Raw genomic sequence first — 20,166 nt, 5'->3', positions numbered from 1 at the left:
AGTGGGAACACGTTTTTAGAGAGGAAGCATACACTGAATCTCAGTATTTAATGTCAGTATCACCGTAACAAAAATGCCTCTAGGCAAGTGAGCGACTTAGAAACTGTTGCAAGAAAAGGTCTCTTCTAGAAAATAAGGATAAGGCTGGGTATGCTATGGGACAGGTCTCCTTTGTGATCGGCAAGCAGCGATGGCATGAGTGTATTCTAAATCTGACCCATCCTTCCCTCGTCAAGTGTAGTTTCAAAAGAAATAAAAGGCCAAAACCTTTAGCTTAAGACTAAAAAATGGGACTTAACACGTCAATAGGTGATGTTATGGTCACTACGTCCAATTTTATCAGCTTTTTATTTTTCCAACTGTGGCCTCAGTCACACAGGACAAGAGATCAGTCAGAAACCTGTCGGCAATTTCCCGTTACCAGGATAATATTACAGTCACACTAAGGAAAACAATGAATGGAGACAGTGGCACAACCAACATTATTGCACCATGTGCAATAAACAGACTACGTAATTGCCTTTGATATCATTGCTTCAAAGATGGAGGCAGTCAGTTGCCGTCCTCAAAGCAACTTCAGTGCATCAAGACAGCAATAAAAGGGCATTTAGATGGCTATCAGTCTGCTAACGGTTTGCAATTGAATGGCGTTAAGCTGGCAGTTGCACGCAATCTGTTTGTGACTAACACGATTACTAACTGTGATAAAACAGCAAAAATTCCAAATCTGTTATTGTCTGCTGCAAATCTGTTCCCATCTAAATACACAGAAAATCACATTGAACAGAAATCCAAAATGTTCAACTCAGCACAGTCTAAATAAGATTGGTTGTTAATTGTCGGCAGTTATCTTCAAACCTTTGCCAGCCTGTCTGAGACTGACTGCAGCGACTGTGCCTTGGGTTCAAAATTGGTCAGTTTTTTGGGTACTGCAAGTTAAACCTCATGGTCACCAGTTGGTTGGCCTCAGCTACATGCAAATGTGAAAAAAATCAATTTAATCACCAGACAATTGATTCAAGTGCCATTCTCTCTTCTGCCACTCTTCTGAAACTGGCAACATTTTAGTGCAAAAAATAAGACAAATTCTTCTTTAGTCCAAATCTTGTGCTCAGTCTGATTTGATACTTTATTTGCCAAACTGTAATTTTATGAGCATACCATAACACTATAACACTGGGCTTTGATGGGTATTACCATTTTTTCAGCTCTTAAAATCTGACATTAAGTGTAAGCTGGTCAGAGGTTCCTGTTTAAATCTACTAATTTTTAAATGTTATAGCAACGCAGCTATCCACATCTTAAAATTTCTCTCTTTAATGACTGAATTTTTGGAATTTGTAACTTCGGTGTAATAACAAGCTGCTCGCTGGGGACAAAGACCAAACAGACATTTGTCCCTGGCGGTGTGGAAAGTCACATATTCAGATGCTGGAGAGATGGGCAAAGTGAATGGATGCCCCTCCCTCCCTTCCTGCACCCAGCTCAACTGTTAGCATTCCACCCAGCAACCTGAGCTGCTCTCGTCTGGTCGGGCTCATATTACATCTCCGGCCTATTAGCTGGCAACCATTTATTAAAAACAGATTTCAGAAAGCAGTGCACTCTCTATAAATCAACGCGCCAAAATGCACACCACTCTCGACACAGTATCCATTACACTTCCAAGTTTATCTGTAAAGCACGAGCTTACGTCTACAACAGGACTGGGGGAAGCTGTCGACAAACACTCTACACCGTTACTCACTCGGTATGCAGTGGAAAAACATACACGCGGTAAAACATGTAGCTCCACTTACCTTCAACCACGTCCCTTTTGTAGTCGCTGTCATTGTCACTGTCCGTGGGCCGGTAGTAAATGTAGAAGCCTTGGATCGGAGTGTTGTTGTTAGTCGAGGGACTATACTGGATGGGGATGGAAAAAAGATTATGTTGGACTACAGCAATCCGGTAAGCAATTATCATACAAAGAGAGGAAATTTTCCAGCACCTAATAGCGGGCCCTGTTATCAGCAGATGTACAAGACTGCAAGCTAGATTGTGATTGCACTGTCTGTCTGAAGTTGAGGAAATAATGAGGCTGTCTGAGGTTAAGTAAATGTGGGGAACTATCTACATCCATCTGCAACCAAAACTGTTGTAAGGCAGAAACAGCTTTGAAGACAGAAGAATCAAAACCCAGAGGGACAGGGCCTCCCTTTCTTGCTGTTGGAGCAGAGCTCCTATCAGTACAGTCTGATTGGCTGCAAAAGAACCACGATCAGTTCAAACACAGGTGAGCCACCTGGAAAAGTCACTTCATCAGCCAAACTTTTCCACTGTTATGCAGGGACAGGAAGTTGTTCAGATCATTTTGATGAATGCGCACTTAACTTTGGAGACAATTACAAGCGATGCAGCTCTTATAGGAGCCTGAACAGGAATCATCAGTAAAAGCGGAAAACATTATCAACCATGTTGCGGCTGGCATAATTCTCCACTCATTATCGTAGAACACATGTAGGTAAGGGCACGCGCTGTTTTTCTTGGCTAACATAACATGAATTTCCACAGCAACTGTTCAGCGCTCCAGTGGGTTGAACCGGAGATGCTGATCATGTCGGCACCCTGTATTTAGGCGTAAATAAATCCACAATGGCATGGCATTTTGCACAAGTCAACAGACTTTTTAAGCACGGTTTAATCAGATCTGACTTAAGTTCCGGTGACCACTGAAAGAAACGTTTTGGCTCTCTACTCATTCACTTTAAAATTCCAGCCCAAGCAACCGAACAGAGCCACTGCCATAAAGGTGCTGAGTCCTAACAGTTGCCACTAGAATGTAAACGCGTTAGTATTTCATTTTTATACTTTCTTGCTTCCATTTCAACAGTATTTCATATCTGTAGCTGTGACATCACTGTTTCACAGTATCCACAGAAAGGAAATCCACAAGGAAACAAAAGTAGCCAGATAATCAAACACGACTGAAAAACCTTTTAAATGCTAATTTTGGTCAATGCACTAGAATACTGCGTGGACACAATTACTGTAAATACAGCAGTTTTGTGTAAAACTCACTGATAATTTTTGACAGTTTATCTTTGTTTTCACTACTAAATGCGCTTGTTTGAATGCCACTACTACTTCCATGATGTACTACTCACAGTCCAGCGCAGCATGATCTGTGTGTCGCTGATAGCATCCGTGGATGAAATATGAGGCCCAACCACTGGACGGTCTGTCTTAGGAGGGCTTGTTTGCGGCACTTGGTACGGCTTCGAGGGAATGCTGTGGGGGCTCTCACCGTACATGTTCATGGCTGCCACCCGAAACTTATAGGTGGATCCTGAGTGAGAAATACAACAGGAGCAGCAGTGTTACAGTACAGTGTTGCTAAGCAAAAGCTAATGTTGGATTTCTTAAGCAGGCAACACTCATATGATGCTGTTAGTTGGTGTATTGGAACTGAAAGGGGAAAAACAGCTGATGGCACAGCATCTGAAATCTTGTTAATAGTTGAAACTTTATATTATTTATAATATATATACTATTTGCTGATGTATGATATGATCTGTTTTATCTGGTTTATAAAGTTTGAGAAGCCCTCAATGCTTTGACCATAAAACTTTTATTTTCCCTTATTAATAATTGTCCCTGGGTATTTTATTTTATTCTCACTATTACTTTTTCTCTTATTTTCACATCAGCATTTTTGCAGACCAGTGACAACTACAAATCAACATAGACCAAGAAATAATAACAACAACTAATTGCTGTTTATCAATTGTTGATTTCATTGTCAGTGATGGGGTAAAGTTTTTGCGAGCATAAAGTTATTTATAAGAATTGTGCTATTTTTCAAATCTCCTTAAAAAAGGAAATTCTCCTCTGGGCAGATCAATCATTTTCTGCATCACTGGACTGTAGAGGGAAGTTGTGAACGATGTGTAAACTCACCAGGCTCCAGATTGCGAACCTCCACAGACAGCTTCAGAGGTGAGATGTTATCTGCAGCCACAACCCACTCGGCACTGCGGCCGCGTCTGTACTCCACGCGGAAAGCTGTGATCGGAGAGCCGCCATTGGCTCTCGGGATCCAGGTGACGTATGCTGAACTTTCAGTCGCCATGGAGATGGTCGGGCGATCGGGAGCCTCTGGAACTGGTGAAAAAAAGCAAATAGGAATTAAACTCGTACCTGTCATTACTGCATCTGAATTCATGCAAACGTGATTACGGAAAAAGAAAAAAAAGTAAAGCACGCACATCACAGGGAAGCCACAGAGGGATGTATACTTACTGCCTGGCCCCTTAGTCACAGAGTTAGAGAAGGCAGGAGCGAGTAAGACAGAAAGAAAAGAGGGTTAGTGAAAAGATTAATGTGAGTCTCAGCAAAGTAGGGCCTGCTTGTGACGCGAGTAAGTCAAATGCACACACACAGATACACACACTCATTTCTGACCCTAAAGCTGTGTGTAATCTCACAGCATCTCTCTCCCAAAGAGTCATTACGGGGTGTCAACTATCATCTGACTGTTTGTACTCTGAGGCACAAAGAAACAAAGCAGACCACATCTAAACATTAAGCTCTGCGATCTGTTTAACACAGTCTGGTCATGAACTCCACAGTAACTAGCTACATGACAGAAAGCCCCATAATTTTCCCCAGAAACATCCCACAATCATTGTCTGCACAGAGTCCAGCAGCTGCAGCAACAACGCAGGGCCTTTCAGACAGTCTGCGATTGTGTCGGCACCAACCTCTGTCATGTATGACAACTCCAAAGTGCGTGTTGGGGGTTTTGTCCTCTGGAGCTTTGGGTGGCACGGAGATGACGGGAGGCTTGGAGGGATTCTTGTTGGGGGAGGTGCTCTTCTCTGAGAGAGGAAGAAGAAAAGCTGGAGGTAAGAAAAACATCAGCACTGCCACCAGAGGACACACTTCAAACATCAGTTTTGTAAAAATCTGCTTACGGCTGCATAAAGATCTGTGTTTTAAATTGCACACTAGGACGTGTTTTAAACAAAATGGGCGTATAAAACCTGCAAATTTCTTAGTTTACGGCAGGCCTTTGAAATTGTTTGAGGGTATTTGAGTTCTTTGTATCTATTTGGTGACTTGTAATGGTTGTAAAGGACTGTATATTTTTATAGACTTCGTGGAAGCATAAAAGTTTATGGATTTAGTATTTCTCTACCAGAATTGGATTCCTAAAAGCAGGAAGAGGTAAACAGAAGACACATAAAAATGCACGTTACTCTTCTTCTTGTTCTGGTAGAGTTTGGTTGGACGCAGGAGCCCAGAGGTTGGCATTTTGATGGTCCTGGACTATTTTGTAAATGAACCACCCCGAAGATATAATCATATCTGTGGTTTTTGGCAGTATCCCTGGCTTTGCATATTTCTGACCAGGGAATATTTTGTAACCCTGCTGTGGTAAAGCACAATTGTTATTGTGTTGGAATACTTGCGGTCATTCTTCTTTTATTTGTCTCTAAACAGACAAAAAGCATGTTCACGCTTGTCTACGATGACTGACACCGGTCATTATGATTGTGTTCACAATGGTGACTGGACGACCTGCTGGAATACCTGAACAGGTAAGGTAATAATCTACGATTACACTGAGTAAATGGCTGCATATAATAATAAAATTTCAATAACTGTCTTCATTGATCTGCATAAGATTTTATCATTTTTTCTTCATTCTGTGCCAAAAGCCAAAAGTTGAAGGCACTTTGTTTGGCCTTACACAAATCACAAATATCAAGCTAAATCCCTCAAATTAATATAATTGCGCAAAAACTACACTAAATCTTCTTGCAACCCTAAACGAAAAATTCATTGTGCTTTGCTCATTTTTCTGTCCTCCGGAGACTGCTATCAGCGGAGAACATGCTTCTGTTTCTTCTCCGACAAATGTATTCTCTAGCGTCTGCTCAATGTTAGTGCAAAATGTCCAAAAACAACCAGACCCTCCTTAACTCAGCATGGCCCTTAATTTATTGTTCAATCTTTGTAGCTTTGGTGGAAATGAGAGTAAAGTTTTTTTCTTACAGCATTTAGCAATTCCCAGGAATATTAGCAGATACTGATTAAATAGTGTTTGAGAGTTTTCTTCATTATAAGCCAGTGACTGGGCTGACCTTTGCCCGTGCGGAAGGTGAGCATGGCCGGCTGACCCTCGCCTGCTGAATTTCGAGCCACCATCAGCACCTCATAGAGACTTAAGGACTCCAGCTCTGACAGCCGCAGGGTCTTCTCACTGCCAGGCACACGGACCGTGTGCCAGCTTCCCACCACCGTTCCCATTTCATCAACCTGACACACAGACACATACAACAGCATGACTAAAAATGACAGTGATAGTTAATAATCCTTCGTATTTAGTCTCAGTTTAGTTTAGAAGCCTGAGCAGCATCACTAACAAAGGCTGTGATTTACACAGGTGCTCCACAGTCACATTTTCCAACTCCAGCAAAACCGATTCCTGCCAACAAAGTTTAACTAGCAGTTTTATAGTCAGAGTGAGACGATTTCTGAAGCAAATATTTTAGAAGGAAAGTGAACAGCCTTTTATTCATATTCATATTTTCAGGGTAAAATATGAGCAAAATATTTCAGAAAAACTAAAGAAAAAGATTTTTCCCTACCTTACGGTATTTAACAAAATAGGCGTTGATGGGATTGCCTCCATCGCGCCCCGCCTTCCACTCCAGATCATACACATCAGGCTTGTGAGTCTGAGGTGGGCTGATGATGATGGGTGCCTCTGGGGTAGGACGGTTGCCGCTCCTATCAGCCGGCAGGTTAATCGGATCTCCTTCGTTTTCTGTGAGGAGACGCTCGTGGCCCTCGTCGCCCTGTATCGGGTGGAGTGACGGTGAAGCTTCAGGCAGCGCACCAACAGTGGAACCCGACTGTGAATCTGTCAGTGAGGAAGATCAGAGATGATTAAAGTGAGATGTGATACAGTCGCATCAAAGATCAGTCAGATTCACAACAGACTTTGTTAACTTATGATCACCAGGCCACATCAGCTCAAGTCTCAGCTGATACCCTTTTACACATGCAATCTGCAAGCTGCTTTTCAACCCACCTCCACAGGTGACTCATCTTTTCAGTGCAGACTTAATCAACATCAAGTCTACCGTCAGTGATGCCTGCTTTGTTCTGTGTAGGGGGTCTTAGTGCAACTTTCCTGAGTCATACCATTAAATACAAATGACTGTAGATGGAAACGCCTATCTTTGCTCATACTTTAGGCAGAAAATAAGATTTTGGAAAGTCATGCTTTTCATGGCATTAGGCAAACAAATGCCATAAATAACCGTTAACAGTACTATATTTGTTGATCTCATTTTTGTGTTGTGTATGTTCACTTTTTCCAATACAATTGTGGATCTTTGTTCAGTTTTGTACAGCATGGAGGAGGAGAAAGCACCAAGAAAAGCTGACTAACACAGTGGCCCCGCCTGTGCACAAAGGGCAACTTGCTGGAAAGTTTTACATTTGGAACAAATATGTGTACAGTGCTACATCAAATCACACTTTGCTTTTTTTATTAAATCCTTGTCAGAGCCAGAGTGGTCCACCTGGGCAAATCATGCGAGCTGGGAGTCTTATTATGGCTGACATTAGCTTGGCAAAGTTCAGGTGAACTGTTGGGTTTTTTTCACAGACATTTAGAAGCCACAAAACCTGGGACTGCTCAACTTTGAGCCACATCTCAGAGGTCAAACAGAGTCACAGCTGAATATTAAAAAACAAAACAAGTGAGTAAGGAGGTAAACACCGCAGAGGCACACACACACACTGCAGGGTCCTGGGTCCAGTTTCAGGCTGTTTTTGGTGTATGTGGGACCGGTTCACTTTGTAAAACAAACAGGCCTAGAGCTGGTAACACTAGACCTGATCCTGGGACTGTAGCCAGCTGCCACACATTCCACACACCAACCATTAAAATACCGGAGAGAATCAGACCTCAGCGCTACATCCAGCCCTCCACACGTTCCTGTTCGTTCAGCCCTGCAACACTCTCACCTCTCCACAGCTCTGACTCATAGCTCAACCACAGCCAGGGCTCCTACTCTGACACAATGAGAGAGGAGGAGGCGATTAAGGACACAGCGACCTCACTATTCTGATGGGAAGGAGTGGTACATTACAAGTGCTAGTAAACCAAGAAAAAGATACATTGCCAGGTTCTTCCCAGAAAAAGGTCATGGCATTAGAGGAGAGCACCTGGGAGTGAATGTGGTGGTAAATCATGAAGGATTAAGGACAGAGACAGGAGCCTGGAAAGAGCCTGCTGGAGGACCTGTGGATACCTCCTTCCTGTGAAGACGGATCCAGTAAAGAGTAAAGTGTTTTGACTCCTCTTGTTTCACAAGTTTCAGGCAGTAAAAAGGCCAAGTCTTGCACTTAATGATCTTCTGTCACTGATAACCAACAAATAATGACTTTAGTGGATAACTTTGTGATTAGTTTGCATGTTAATTCATAAAAGGTCAAAGAAACCCAGACCACAGCATGATAGAATAATGCACATCAGCAGGTAAATACAGGGTGCTGTCAAACCAAATTTCTTTCTTTGATGAATTACTATCACAGGCTACATAAATCAATAATACTGTTTAATTTGAATGTAATAGCATTTGATAAGCTCCGGTGCCTGGTACCTGATAACAAACTGAATTATCAGCTTGTTTTGTGTATAAAAGTGGTCTGCAGCAAAAAATATTCATTTCTGCAGTTTGTGGAGGGAAGCAAACGTTTTGCAGTGAACCCACCTGATGGTGACTTGTACTCCCTATGTTCTGCATGTAGCCGCATTAATCATTCTGAAGATAGCAAGGAGAGCTCAGGAATGGGGCCTTGGAGTAGAAGGAAAGCTTGGGGGAGACTGCAGGAGGAGGAGGAGGAGGAGGAGGGGGATGGTTGTGATGTATTAATAAATAAAAGGCAGTTGTGTATGATGTTGACAGCTGGGTGGTCTGGTCCTCGTCATAACCCTCCACGGCTACTCCTTACATTCCAGCGTCCGGGGGCTTATCCCCGACGGTGCGCACAAAGCTCACTCTCACGCTCAAGCTCAGTTCAAGGCTCAGGAGGAGGGCGGCCTTGGCCAAGCCTCCCCTGCCAGTCCTTAGAGAAACACGTACATTCACACTCACAAAGCGAGGGCTCCCTGCAGATACTGTATGCACAGGCCCCACAGAGATCCCATCTGGTAAGATGCCTTAACCCTTTCTAACAATACCCTAAATTTTTTGTAACATTTGCAATGCAGTGTATTTCTTGGAACTTCTAACTTTCGGTGTGTGGAACATCTTCAATCTAAGACTCCTCCATTTGTGATGCAAATGCAGGGAAAAGTCTAAGTAAGTTTTGGATATACTGGCTGTCAGATCTCTGCACTCTCTTGAACATAATGGGACCAGATGGCACTTGTCTTGTGGTGCGCAAAGTGATAAAAGAAAAAAATATCAGCAGTGAAATCATAACCCAGTTACTGAAGAAATCTCCAAAACCAGACACCGAAACAATCTAGCGGCACGAATGTCACTAAAGGCTGAATGAAAAATAAATATGTTTGGTTTTGGGATGAATTAAACCTAAGAGAAGAAAACAACCTTTAGTTGTTCCCAACCTAGGAATCAACAAGGCAATCCGGTACAGCTTTTGTTGTTTGATAGAGATAACTGATCATACATACCTCCTTGAGTTGTGAGCATTCCAAAGGACTGCGCTGAGCTAAAGCCATTGTCCAGCAGACACTGATAAACTCCCTCATCCTGTCGTGTCACATCTGAAACAACAAGTGAGGATCCAGAGATCTGAAAGCGATGTGAAGGGGTGATGGGCTCTGCGTTGAACAGCCAGGTGATGTTTGGAGATGGATTTCCTTGGGCTACACAGATAAAACGAGCAGAGGAGCCGAGAGAGGCGAGCTGGTTCCCCGGTCCCTCGATGATGGAAACAGGCTCTGTGAAGGTGAGCGTGAAATGTTAAACATCTGCATCAAACAGTCACCACTCACACTCCTCTCTCATTGTGTTTTTCTTACCGAGAACCTTCACAGTATAGTTAGCGCTGACGAGAGTCCCCTGCTCCGTCTCAACAGCGCAGGTGTAACTGCCTTCATCGCTTCTCATCGCCCCAACAAAGGCCAGATTGTTGTGCTGTCGTTGGTGAGAAGGCCCCGGTATGACCTTGCCATTCTTAAACCACTTAGCTGCAGGTGCAGGACTACCAGACACAACACACTCCAAGGTCAGCGGCTGTGACTTCTCAATCGAAACAGTCTTTGGGGTTTTGGGATAAACGATCTGCACTGAGGAGGAGGGGTCTGAATCTAAACAAACCAAAAAAAAGACAAAGACGTTCGTTGGTCTGACATAACAGAGCAGACATATAAACGCTTCTCCTTGATTTAACATCATCTAACTTACATTTGACGGACAGCTTAGTGCCATGAGACTGTATGACGGTCTCCTTGGTAACAGGGTTCACTGCACCACATTTATACATGCCCTGGTGCTGGGCTGAAACAGAGATAATCTGGAGGTTGCCAGATGGAAGTATTAAATAGTCATCTGAAAAGAGAAGGAAAGGATTAAAGTAATAGGAAGGCCTCCACAGTATACAGCCAGCATGCATCACACCACAAGCAGATGAACAAAAGGGGACAAATGCATGGATTCCTTCATAAATTTTCAAAATGAATGACCAAATGGAAGTGTCTGTTTTGAGGAAATCATATTCACAGATGGCTTCACCAAACTTTACTTAACTCCCTCAAAGTAGTCTTCACTTCTTATCAGAGTCTCTACACTGGAACAAATTATTTTTAAAATCAATAAAAACAAAGCAATAAAAATGAAATATAGAAAATCAAATGTTTATTTATTAAAACAAGAATACTATAGAAGGAATATGTACCAATCAAGGAAAATTCATTTGACCAGATTCCATTAAATCTAAAACTCTGCCTTGCACTTATATCACAAAATCACATGGAAAATTTACATGTAATGAAAAATTTTCATAAAGCTCAAAAATACTCAAAAGGCCTCATAAATGAGAGCCACCTTTATCTCCCTTTGATAAGTGATAGTATATATAAATAATATTTAGCGTAGTGCAGTGTTGCACTTTTTAAATATTCTACAGTCTATTTAGAGCTCATGAATAAATAAAGAAAACTGACATAAGTGGTATTTTTACAATTGAACACTTTTTGACTTTTTCAGAGAACAGCATATACAGTTAGAAAAACTACACATTTATCTGAGTTTCAAACATACCTTTTGAAGCTTCCACCCAGCCCCCCTGTATCCTCAGTCTAGGAATAGCTGGAGGAATGCTACGTGGTAGAGGACACTCTATAAGAGCAGTGCTCCCTTCCTGCACTGATAATGACCGCCGTTGGCCATCTTCGTATTTTGATATTTCTGCATGGATAGAAATAAACACAATTGCCTTAGTTCAACTTTCCTTGAGTCCAGAATATCAGACATTTAATATCTTCTGAGCATCTGCACAGTCAGTGACAAAGATGATCAGCACTACTTGAGCTGAGCTGTTTGTGTTGGACCACTTGGCTTGTTTATTGTTGCAGTGAGTGATTCGACTCATGCCTGATACAGTTCCAAAGCAAGGTCAGCCTCTTAGCATACTGTCCAAGAGCAAGAAGCATCCCAGCAGGAACATGCTGCACACAGGAAAGCCCAAAGCTCATTAAGGATACCGGTCAAGAGGCATCTGGAACGATGCCCGAGTAAAAGCTCCTACTGCTTCCTTCCCCTCCGCCACTCAGCAGCAGGCAGCTGAGGATAGGCATTCTTTCTAAGTGTTCAGCAATCACGAAATAGCCTTCCTTTTCTCAAGGCCATTTCCTCTCTTTCTTCATCACTGCGCTTTGAAGTGAGCGGGAGCATGCACAGGACTCTAATTCTCTGCATCCGTACCTGCTATGGCAACACGCGCGTAGCGGCTGGCGATGGCGGGCCCGTGGTCTAAGCGTGCCACACACTGATAGACACCAGCATGACTGGGCATAAGGGAGGAGATTGTGAGGGAGCCACTGCCAAGCTCCACACCAGGCAGAGTGTCCCGGTCCAGGGGAAGGCCTCGGAAGCGCCAGGAGACCACCGCTGATGGAGGACTTACAGAGCACTGCAGATGGACAACAGAGCCTTGACTCTGAACCAAGGAGGCGGGCTCAGAGTGGAAAGATGGATATTGAGCTGATGAGAAGACGAGAGCAGAGAAAAACAGGTTCAGACATGTGAATTAATAAACGGCAGGCTTGCTCAAATTATAAATCAAATTATAACTGTCGCATTGTTGTTAAAGCTGTTTTAATAAACTTACACAATAGAGACTGACCGACAAATTACTGTGCAGTATTTGCCAATACATTTCTTAAAGTAAAAGGCAGAAAGATGCTTGCGATAATTTAGAAAGAGTATAATCCAACAGCCTGTCAACAATTTCCCTTTTTTCAATAGAACTGCTTTTACACCAATAATTTCCAGTATTAATTTGTTTTTTGCTAGGGAAGACCAAAATGTGTAATTAAAAGGTCCAAAATATTTACTTTGAGTTGCACAAGTTAATTTATGGCCAATCAGGAGCTGAATCAGGAACACGCCTCTAAATCATCCACCTGACACTGAAAATATTTGCCTTTATTATTAACTATCTGTGTGTCCTCATTTGTGGACAGCATCCACTGTGTTTGTCAGCTTTGAAGCTGATCTTCTTCCATTTAAAAAAAATTATTCTTTGCTAATAAAAGTAAATAGAGCTGTACAACAACTTACATGAGCAGGTGATCAGCAAAGACTGGCTGAGACACAGCACAGTGGACAGGAGGACCCTTAGGCCACTGTCCATGGTGCACTTTGACCCCTGCCAGAGGCCGTGTTGTCCAGTAAGTACGTCCACGTCTGTTCAGCAAACCTGCAACACACAGATGAGTAGAAAAACATATCAGGCCGCAGCTCTGCAGAGAAACATGGCGTCATGTACGCGAGCGCAAGAGACGACATGTAAACAAACAGCAAAGCAAGGAAGAGGAAACCAGAGGTGGGGGGAAAAAATCAATTAAGTTCCCGTTGAATCCTGAACGACAATCCCTCTAATCTTCACGACACATCCTCTTTACACACTCCTTGATCTACACCTCCCACCCTCTCTTCTGACCCCTCTTCTCACCCACTTCAGTGTCTGTGTGGAGGCTGGAATGTCCAGCCTCTCTGCTTCCTTCTCTTCCCACAAGACCGCTGAGATCTCCTGATAATGGAGTATCTGTGGAGAGACCGTCGCCTCACTCTTAATATCACTCTCTTGTCACACTGTGTTGCTTCCTCATAGGTTCAATGTAGCCTGAAGTGCAGGCCAGACACACACGGTAAGACAAGAGAAGAGCCAAAGAGAGAGACAGAAAAGAAGTGGAGGGCACGTAATTAGGAGCATTCCTCTATCCTTTTCAACCAGACCCCCCTCCGAATGCAACGCCTCCTCCTTTTTCTAAGAGTAATCCGGGCAAGCTTTGATCCCAGGTTCCTGGTTGCTAACCAGGGTTTGAGCCTGAGGCTGGCGGGACAATGGTTGTCCAGCTGTGATATTCACACTGGTGCTTCGTGGCTCGCAGACATTAGCGGAAGGGCCAACCGAGGCTGAAGGGTGGGTCAAATTAAAAGCATGATGCCTGGGTGGGAGCGGCGAGGCTCAACAGGTTTCTAACCCTCATTCTCTAACTAAAACATTGTTTCGTCCGCCCGACAATCAAGCAGGTCAATTTGGTTAGCCTCCTCTCGAGGGTGCAGTAGGGCTTGAAAAAGACCTGTTGGCGTGGGGCTACAATGAATATTTATTTCTGTCGTCAATTAATCTGCTAATTACTTTGCCAAAAAATAAACACAGGGATGTGAAGTGCTTACATGTAATTACAGTAATGCTGTGTGTATTAGGAGCACAATTAGTAATGTGCAAACTGTAATTAATGTCTCAAGCTTATACTGTAAAGGTTCAGAGCCTCCCACAATGAGACAGGCCTATTGTACCAAACTAAAACCAATGAAGCTTTCTTTGTAAGAAGATTAACTAATACAATTTTACCTTGTCATGTTAAACACCCAATAGCAACTCTGAAAGTTATTGCCATGAAGAGCAGTGTAGTTGGGATGAAAGTGAAGGTCAAGTCTGATGATAGGTGTGGTCTAACCCACGAGTAAATAGCGCTGGAGTCCATCCCACTCTCACTTCACGCCCTCCTCAGACCTTCTTTAAATTTTCATCTACTGTATTTGGTGTATAGTATATAAATATGATTAACTGGGGTAAAAACATTTTCTATGAAGGGTTCAGTCGAAACAGCAGTCTCTGAATTTGGTTACTGTCATGGATAGTGTGGCCTTTCGAGACAACTACACAAGGGGGTGTGAATGTTTTGCTTTTTTACATATAATTTGCTCATTTAAAGACATCAAGAGAGTGGCTACTTTAATGGACAGAACAACACAAGGTACTCTAGCAGCCAGGCCAAACTTCCACTAAATCGACCCACTGAACTGGACCTCTCCATCAAGTTTGTGACATCGACAAGTTGTATTATACAACCAAGCAGGTAAAGTGGTCCTTTTGAAGCTTCAAAATGCAGCATTTAAGACCAATAGGTGACACCCCTGCACCTCTGTCTATATTTTATATGCAATCTAGTGGGGCTCGATATAATCAGAAGATGCTTTCTAGCTTTATGGTGGTGAAAGGTTCATAAATTCTTATAAAAGCCACAAATGGCAAGTCAAATGATTTATTGTGCCAACGCTATGTATATGCATTGCTAATTAGTTAACACTGTGCATTTTTTAAGGTCATTCTGAATGCTGGGGCTTTTGCTGCCTTCACTTGATGTATTCATACCCACTCTCTTCATCTTGCTCTCTCTCATTCTCTCAGAGGGCATACTGAGAGGAGAAGGATAGAAGAGGCAGGAAATAATAAACTCTTCCAGCTCTAGGCTCACGCCCCTGATCACCCAGAGGTCAAAGGTTATGGAGGAGTAGCAAAAGAGCGAGAGGATGAACCAGCGGGTGTCTGGTGGCTCTGGGACAGCTCCCAGAGGTTACCTCCAGCTGTCTCCGTTTCAATTACACACACTGACACACACACAACTAAATATTTAAAGCAAAACAAGAATAAAGTGCTTAAGAATTAATATTTAAAAATGAATTCTTTGTGAACCCTCTAGCCTGTAAGCTAGTTTACAACTGCCGAGTTTCAGGAACATGCCATGATGCATATGGTGTATTCTTTGCATTTTAGGCTCCATATTAACTGTGTCCATGCTACTTCACACAGATCAAACTTACATCTTTGCAGGCTGGCGTTTCTCCAGCCCACAAGTTGCAACAGGCCCTGCACACTACCCCCATGTCATCAGTGGAAACTATCTTTCTCTCTCTGCCGGAATAATGATATATAATTACAATAATAACAACAGTGCTAAAACAATGAACAACCAAGCATGGGCACACTGGCACACAGTACGGTGAGAAACCGGAGCTTTTTTCCCTCTGGCTACCTTTCCTTCGCTCTCTTATTTTAACCTGTTCAGTCCTCCCATCAGGAGGGCCAGTTGGGCACTAAAGTTCTGAATGGATGCCCTTGTGTAAACACACACACAGCTGCCTATCTGCCCTATTGATCTGGCACAACGAGGAAACACAAGGGCATCATTCCTGTTTCTTATCTTTTTGGCTTTCCCCTGACATCCGCCACCATGAAGCCTCCTCAGTGGAGACAGACACTGTGAGGATATCTCTTATCTTTCATCAGAGACTAGTCCTAATGCTGGCAACACTGGCTGCATGGAAAGGCAAGTCCAATTTCCTATTTCCAGACACCCAGACAAAAGTTGGAGTGGTCCTTTTACAAAGGGGAAGTCCCTGTCAACTGGAGCCGGATCAGCCTGAGACTCTTTTTTTCTTTTCCTGTGTTAATGGTGGAGTGTTGATCTCACTCCTCCACATTTTACCACCTAAAAGGAAAATATGTGGTATTCCCGTTTTCTTTCTCTCCTTCCCGAAAATCTGATCTTATGATACTGTCTGTTTTTGTACTCACGGTGTGGATGCATGGCCCTTCTCAAGGCAGGATCGAGCAGCTATAAATCGAAGTGACATCCTGCATAAAAATCAACTGTGCACCGTTGAAAGATGATACACCGAAAAAGAGTTTATTAAAATAAAAAATTAGGTGGATGTGTCAGCGAGTTCAAGTGGAAACGTTCCTATTTTTTTGGGTGTGGGGGGTTGACCCATGTGTGTTTGGCAAATCTTTGACTGACACTTGGCTTAACGGTGCAACTGCAAGAAAAACATCAATCTCCTGAGACTTTGTAACTCTGTTTTCTGTGTTGTTTTTTTACTTCATCTGTCATACTCCCTTCCGGACAACTCCACAGTACAGATATATGATTGAGAGGCACCACCTTTATTTTTCTATCAAGGGAGACATTCAAACAGAGGAATAAAACCATCTACCCCCTCACAGGACAAGCAGGATCCCTGGTGATGACACAGGAGAAAATAAACACACTGACAGGCTGCCCTCAGGGAAAAGAAAGGGATTTGAGTTCTAGGGCGATTAGCACCTGCACCTCTTTTTTGGCCCCCTCTCTGCAGGAACTACTTAAAGCCCCATCTGCCCCCATGTGGGACTGGCCCATATCCCTGTCATATTGGGTAAACAGGGACAAAAGCAATGCAGCGAAGCATCAAAGACCTGGAGGGCAGAGGAAGAACAGGTCACAACTGGTGCTGCTGACTGAGACAGGGGCCTGGCTTCTCTGCTTCACAGAGAAACACAGACACCATGATGCAGCCCTCCAACATTAATGCACTAATTTTATATCATGTTTTTATCATAAATGACTAATAATGAATAGTAGAAGAGCACAAATTCATTAAATCAAAAGGTTTAGTTTAAGAAAGAGCAAACTGTTACAGGTGACCAGAACCAATTGAAGCTTAGAGATAAAGATGTCAAGGGTAAATGATCAGTGGGGTGTAAGAGAAAGGGCAAGTCTTTTCTGGTATGATGGTCTAATCTGACCTGTGTGCCGAAGCGGATTCACATGCTATACCCCAAACCTGTCTGCACTCGCCCCACATCTCACTGACAGAGGATCTGCAGCACACACATTCCTCAGTTCCACAAAGAGAGAGCATGACAGACACACAGAAAAAGACAGAGAAAGACACACACACACACACACACACATACACACAAGAGATGGGAGATAAATTCTGAATGATGAGAGGCAATGGGGTAAAAAAGCTATAACAGAAAAATAAAAAGAAAGGCTCTCTGGAAGAGAAGTAAAAGGAGATGTGTAGGATTTAAAAAGGTGAAACATTCAATAGGAGGTGAAAAGTGGCCAAGCCCAAACTTCTTTCTCCTCCTTTATTTGGCTCGGAGATAGAAGCGTACAGATAAAGACATCCAAAACTGCCAAAACTGACTGATGATTCAGCCGAGCTACATTCAGCTCAGCCCAGAAACTTTGGAAGACCCGACTCATAGAACAGACTCTAAGGGACCATTATGGGCTTCTTGTATTGGTCTGGGTGAGTCCACCGAGGCAGCCCGGGGCCACCGAGAAAAACTAATGAGTGGAAACACTGGGCCTCTGGTATGGCCTTACTCTGTCTGATTGAAGACTGAGATCTTATTAAAAGTGGGACTGTCTTAGACAGAAGGGGGTGAGCTAAAGTAAGGGAGAAAAAGACAGACATGATTTGGAATGAACTGAGGGAATTAGGGAAAGAAAGGGAGGGTCCTTTTTGTTTTACAATGAGAAGGAGGTTTTAGTCTATCCATGAGACAAATCGACTGCACTTGTCTGAGCCTGAGAAAGTTAATGAAGGTGTCTCAATAAAAGATTTAAACAGAGTTTTCTACAGCAGACATCTTCAAGGACAGGCTACTTTTGAGACACTTGTTTCTCTCATGTCTGTGTGCAGCTGACAGACAACCATCAGTCCGGGAGGCGCAGGGTGATGACGAGGCCAAGCGGGTCCCAGAGCATCTTGACGCCAAGGTCCTGACTACAGTGCTGTTGTACGGGACAGAAGAGCAATGAAAGGAGAGGCCCCTGGGGATCAGACAGTCACATCCCACAAAGCCCTGTTTACCAAGGACACACACCCCGTTCCCCCACCTCCTCCCAACAACGCCTCCGTTCACCAGAGTCCGACCCTCCCAAAGTGCCAGGGCCGGGACCTGGGAGACAGTGCTAATTCTACCCTCAGGCTTGTTGGCCAAGGAAACAAACAGAGAGCTGAGAGTGGATAGAAAGAGGGAGGGGGTAAAAAGATTGAGACAGAAGGGATAGAGACTGAATGGTACAGTATGTAAGACCCATCTTAATTGGCGATTGTTCTGCAATGTCTTGTTTTTCCTGGGAATCTGTGCGGGGGAGGGACAGGAAAGTAGGGAGGTATGGTTGTTTCCCAAGGTCCTGAACAGCAGGATTAACCACAGGGGCGAAACTCAATAGCAGCCTCGGACATTGGAAACAGATCCCTGGGTATCGCCACCATACAAGGCCACCTCGAGACCTTTTGCAAAGCGCATGTAACTAACAACCCTACCCCATTGTCTAAGCTCTCTGGGCCCTTCCAACTGATTTCACAGGCCTTTCAGCCCACAGGGGAACGTCTGCTCAGACGAAAAGGTAATTCTGATGGAAAGAAGGAATGCAGAAGAAGGCCTTCTTGCCCGCAGGGTGCGTTATAACACTGATCTCCAGCATGTGCCAAGACGTTGATTCATCATGGCAAGTGCGAGGGGAGCTGGGAGCTTGTGCAGCCGTGGCACCGGGGGCAGGAGGCCACAGATTTACATTCCCCACTATCAGTCCTGATTAGAGAGATGATGGGAAAACATGCTGATGCAGGGGAGGAGAAAAATGATCAAGTTTGCCAAAAGACTTGAAAATGTCCAGCTCTGCTGTGGGAGTCAAGATGCTATCTGTGTTTTAAATGCTGTTGTGTGGGCTATAAACCATGGGCATACAGCGATCCAGCTGCCCCCACCCTTTCTCCACTAAGCGCAGTCTCCCGTCCCTCCCCAGCTCTCCTGGATTCCATCACTGCCCGTGTCTCTACAGCAACAAGCAGCAAAGACGCAGACAAACAATTCCTGTTCAGTCTCCTCCTGATAGGTCCCTGGCTGCCAACCAAAAGCACTTTCAGACTGAAACATACATTAAATAATGTAATTTCAAACATGTGCAGCGAAAACAAAATGACAAGGTGTCCAAATAGATACTAACAAGAAACTCAGTTTCACAAAGTCAGGATTTAAAACCGGCCAGAAATAAAACTGAACTGGGCTGCCTCAGCAGCTCTTCTTCATTTGTCACTCGAGAGGCGTGAGAAAGAAAGTGCACACAGACATTTTCATTTTTTCATAATGATAAATGCACTTTGTAAGTATAACAGAGTAATGGCAACATATTCATGCTGGAGAGGAGTGTGTGTGTGTGTGTGTGTGGACGGGGTGAGGAAAGCCTCATCTGCTAAAAACTCCCCAGCCACCGGCACAACAAAAACAAAGACATGCAAAAAGGTTAAAATATAATTAGTCTTCTTCACAGATTCCACAAATCTCTTGCAAAAACCCAAACAAACCAACCCAACCCCCCCTTACACGTACAAGCTCGAAGACCCAAAGATAAATATACAGTCCCAAACAGAGTGTGTAAATGCTTTATTTAGTTTGTCTAAATGTTTATCCGTCTCTCCTTGTAACGCTCCTCTTTTGCTGCGCAGCCATCAAATGATCGCAAAACAAACTCGGTGGCGATACATCAACACTCACATCATCCGAGTTTCCACTTCTGGCTCCTGGTCAAACTGTAAAAAGCTCTCCGAAATGTTTAGGGTCCCCGCTGCTTACTGCTGCAGCACTGGAGGTGAGAAAAGCTTTTGGGAGATGATGTAGTGCTGCAGCGGCGCCAACAGAAACGCAACCTCAATGACAACACCAAAACACAGCGGAAATAGAAAAACTGTGGCTTACAGCAACTCTGTTTTTTCTTGTCTGGGTTCGTGTGTTTGCTACTGTGTGAAAGCGCCGCGAAACGGTGACAGTGATTTACTTTAC

At 43.6% G+C, this 20,166-nt stretch overlaps 1 protein-coding gene across 2 annotated transcripts in view; it reads right to left on the bottom strand.

Annotated features, from left to right (window-relative positions):
• cdon (cell adhesion associated, oncogene regulated) overlaps positions 1-20,166 on the bottom strand; it is a 32,174-nt gene that overhangs the window by 5,819 nt on the left and 6,189 nt on the right. For both annotated transcript variants that reach the window (XM_026192176.2, XM_026192177.2), the window contains exons 2-13: positions 12,813-12,951; positions 11,955-12,233; positions 11,292-11,438; positions 10,437-10,580; positions 10,052-10,339; positions 9,701-9,970; positions 6,636-6,910; positions 6,129-6,303; positions 4,743-4,859; positions 3,940-4,143; positions 3,147-3,328; positions 1,800-1,905 (exon numbers count right to left, since the gene is read on the bottom strand). In XM_026192176.2, coding sequence (XP_026047961.2) covers positions 1,800-1,905; positions 3,147-3,328; positions 3,940-4,143; positions 4,743-4,859; positions 6,129-6,303; positions 6,636-6,910; positions 9,701-9,970; positions 10,052-10,339; positions 10,437-10,580; positions 11,292-11,438; positions 11,955-12,233; positions 12,813-12,885 — 2,260 coding nt within the window. In that variant the 5' untranslated portion in view covers positions 12,886-12,951. The remainder of the gene's footprint in view (positions 1-1,799; positions 1,906-3,146; positions 3,329-3,939; positions 4,144-4,742; positions 4,860-6,128; positions 6,304-6,635; positions 6,911-9,700; positions 9,971-10,051; positions 10,340-10,436; positions 10,581-11,291; positions 11,439-11,954; positions 12,234-12,812; positions 12,952-20,166) is intronic.

The sequence above is a fragment of the Astatotilapia calliptera genome, chromosome 14 (assembly GCF_964374335.1).
Source record: "Astatotilapia calliptera chromosome 14, fAstCal68.1, whole genome shotgun sequence".
Taxonomy (NCBI): Eukaryota; Metazoa; Chordata; class Actinopteri; order Cichliformes; family Cichlidae; genus Astatotilapia; species Astatotilapia calliptera.
Note: the sequence above shows the minus strand (reverse complement) of the source record. Positions and strands in the feature narration are given on the sequence as shown.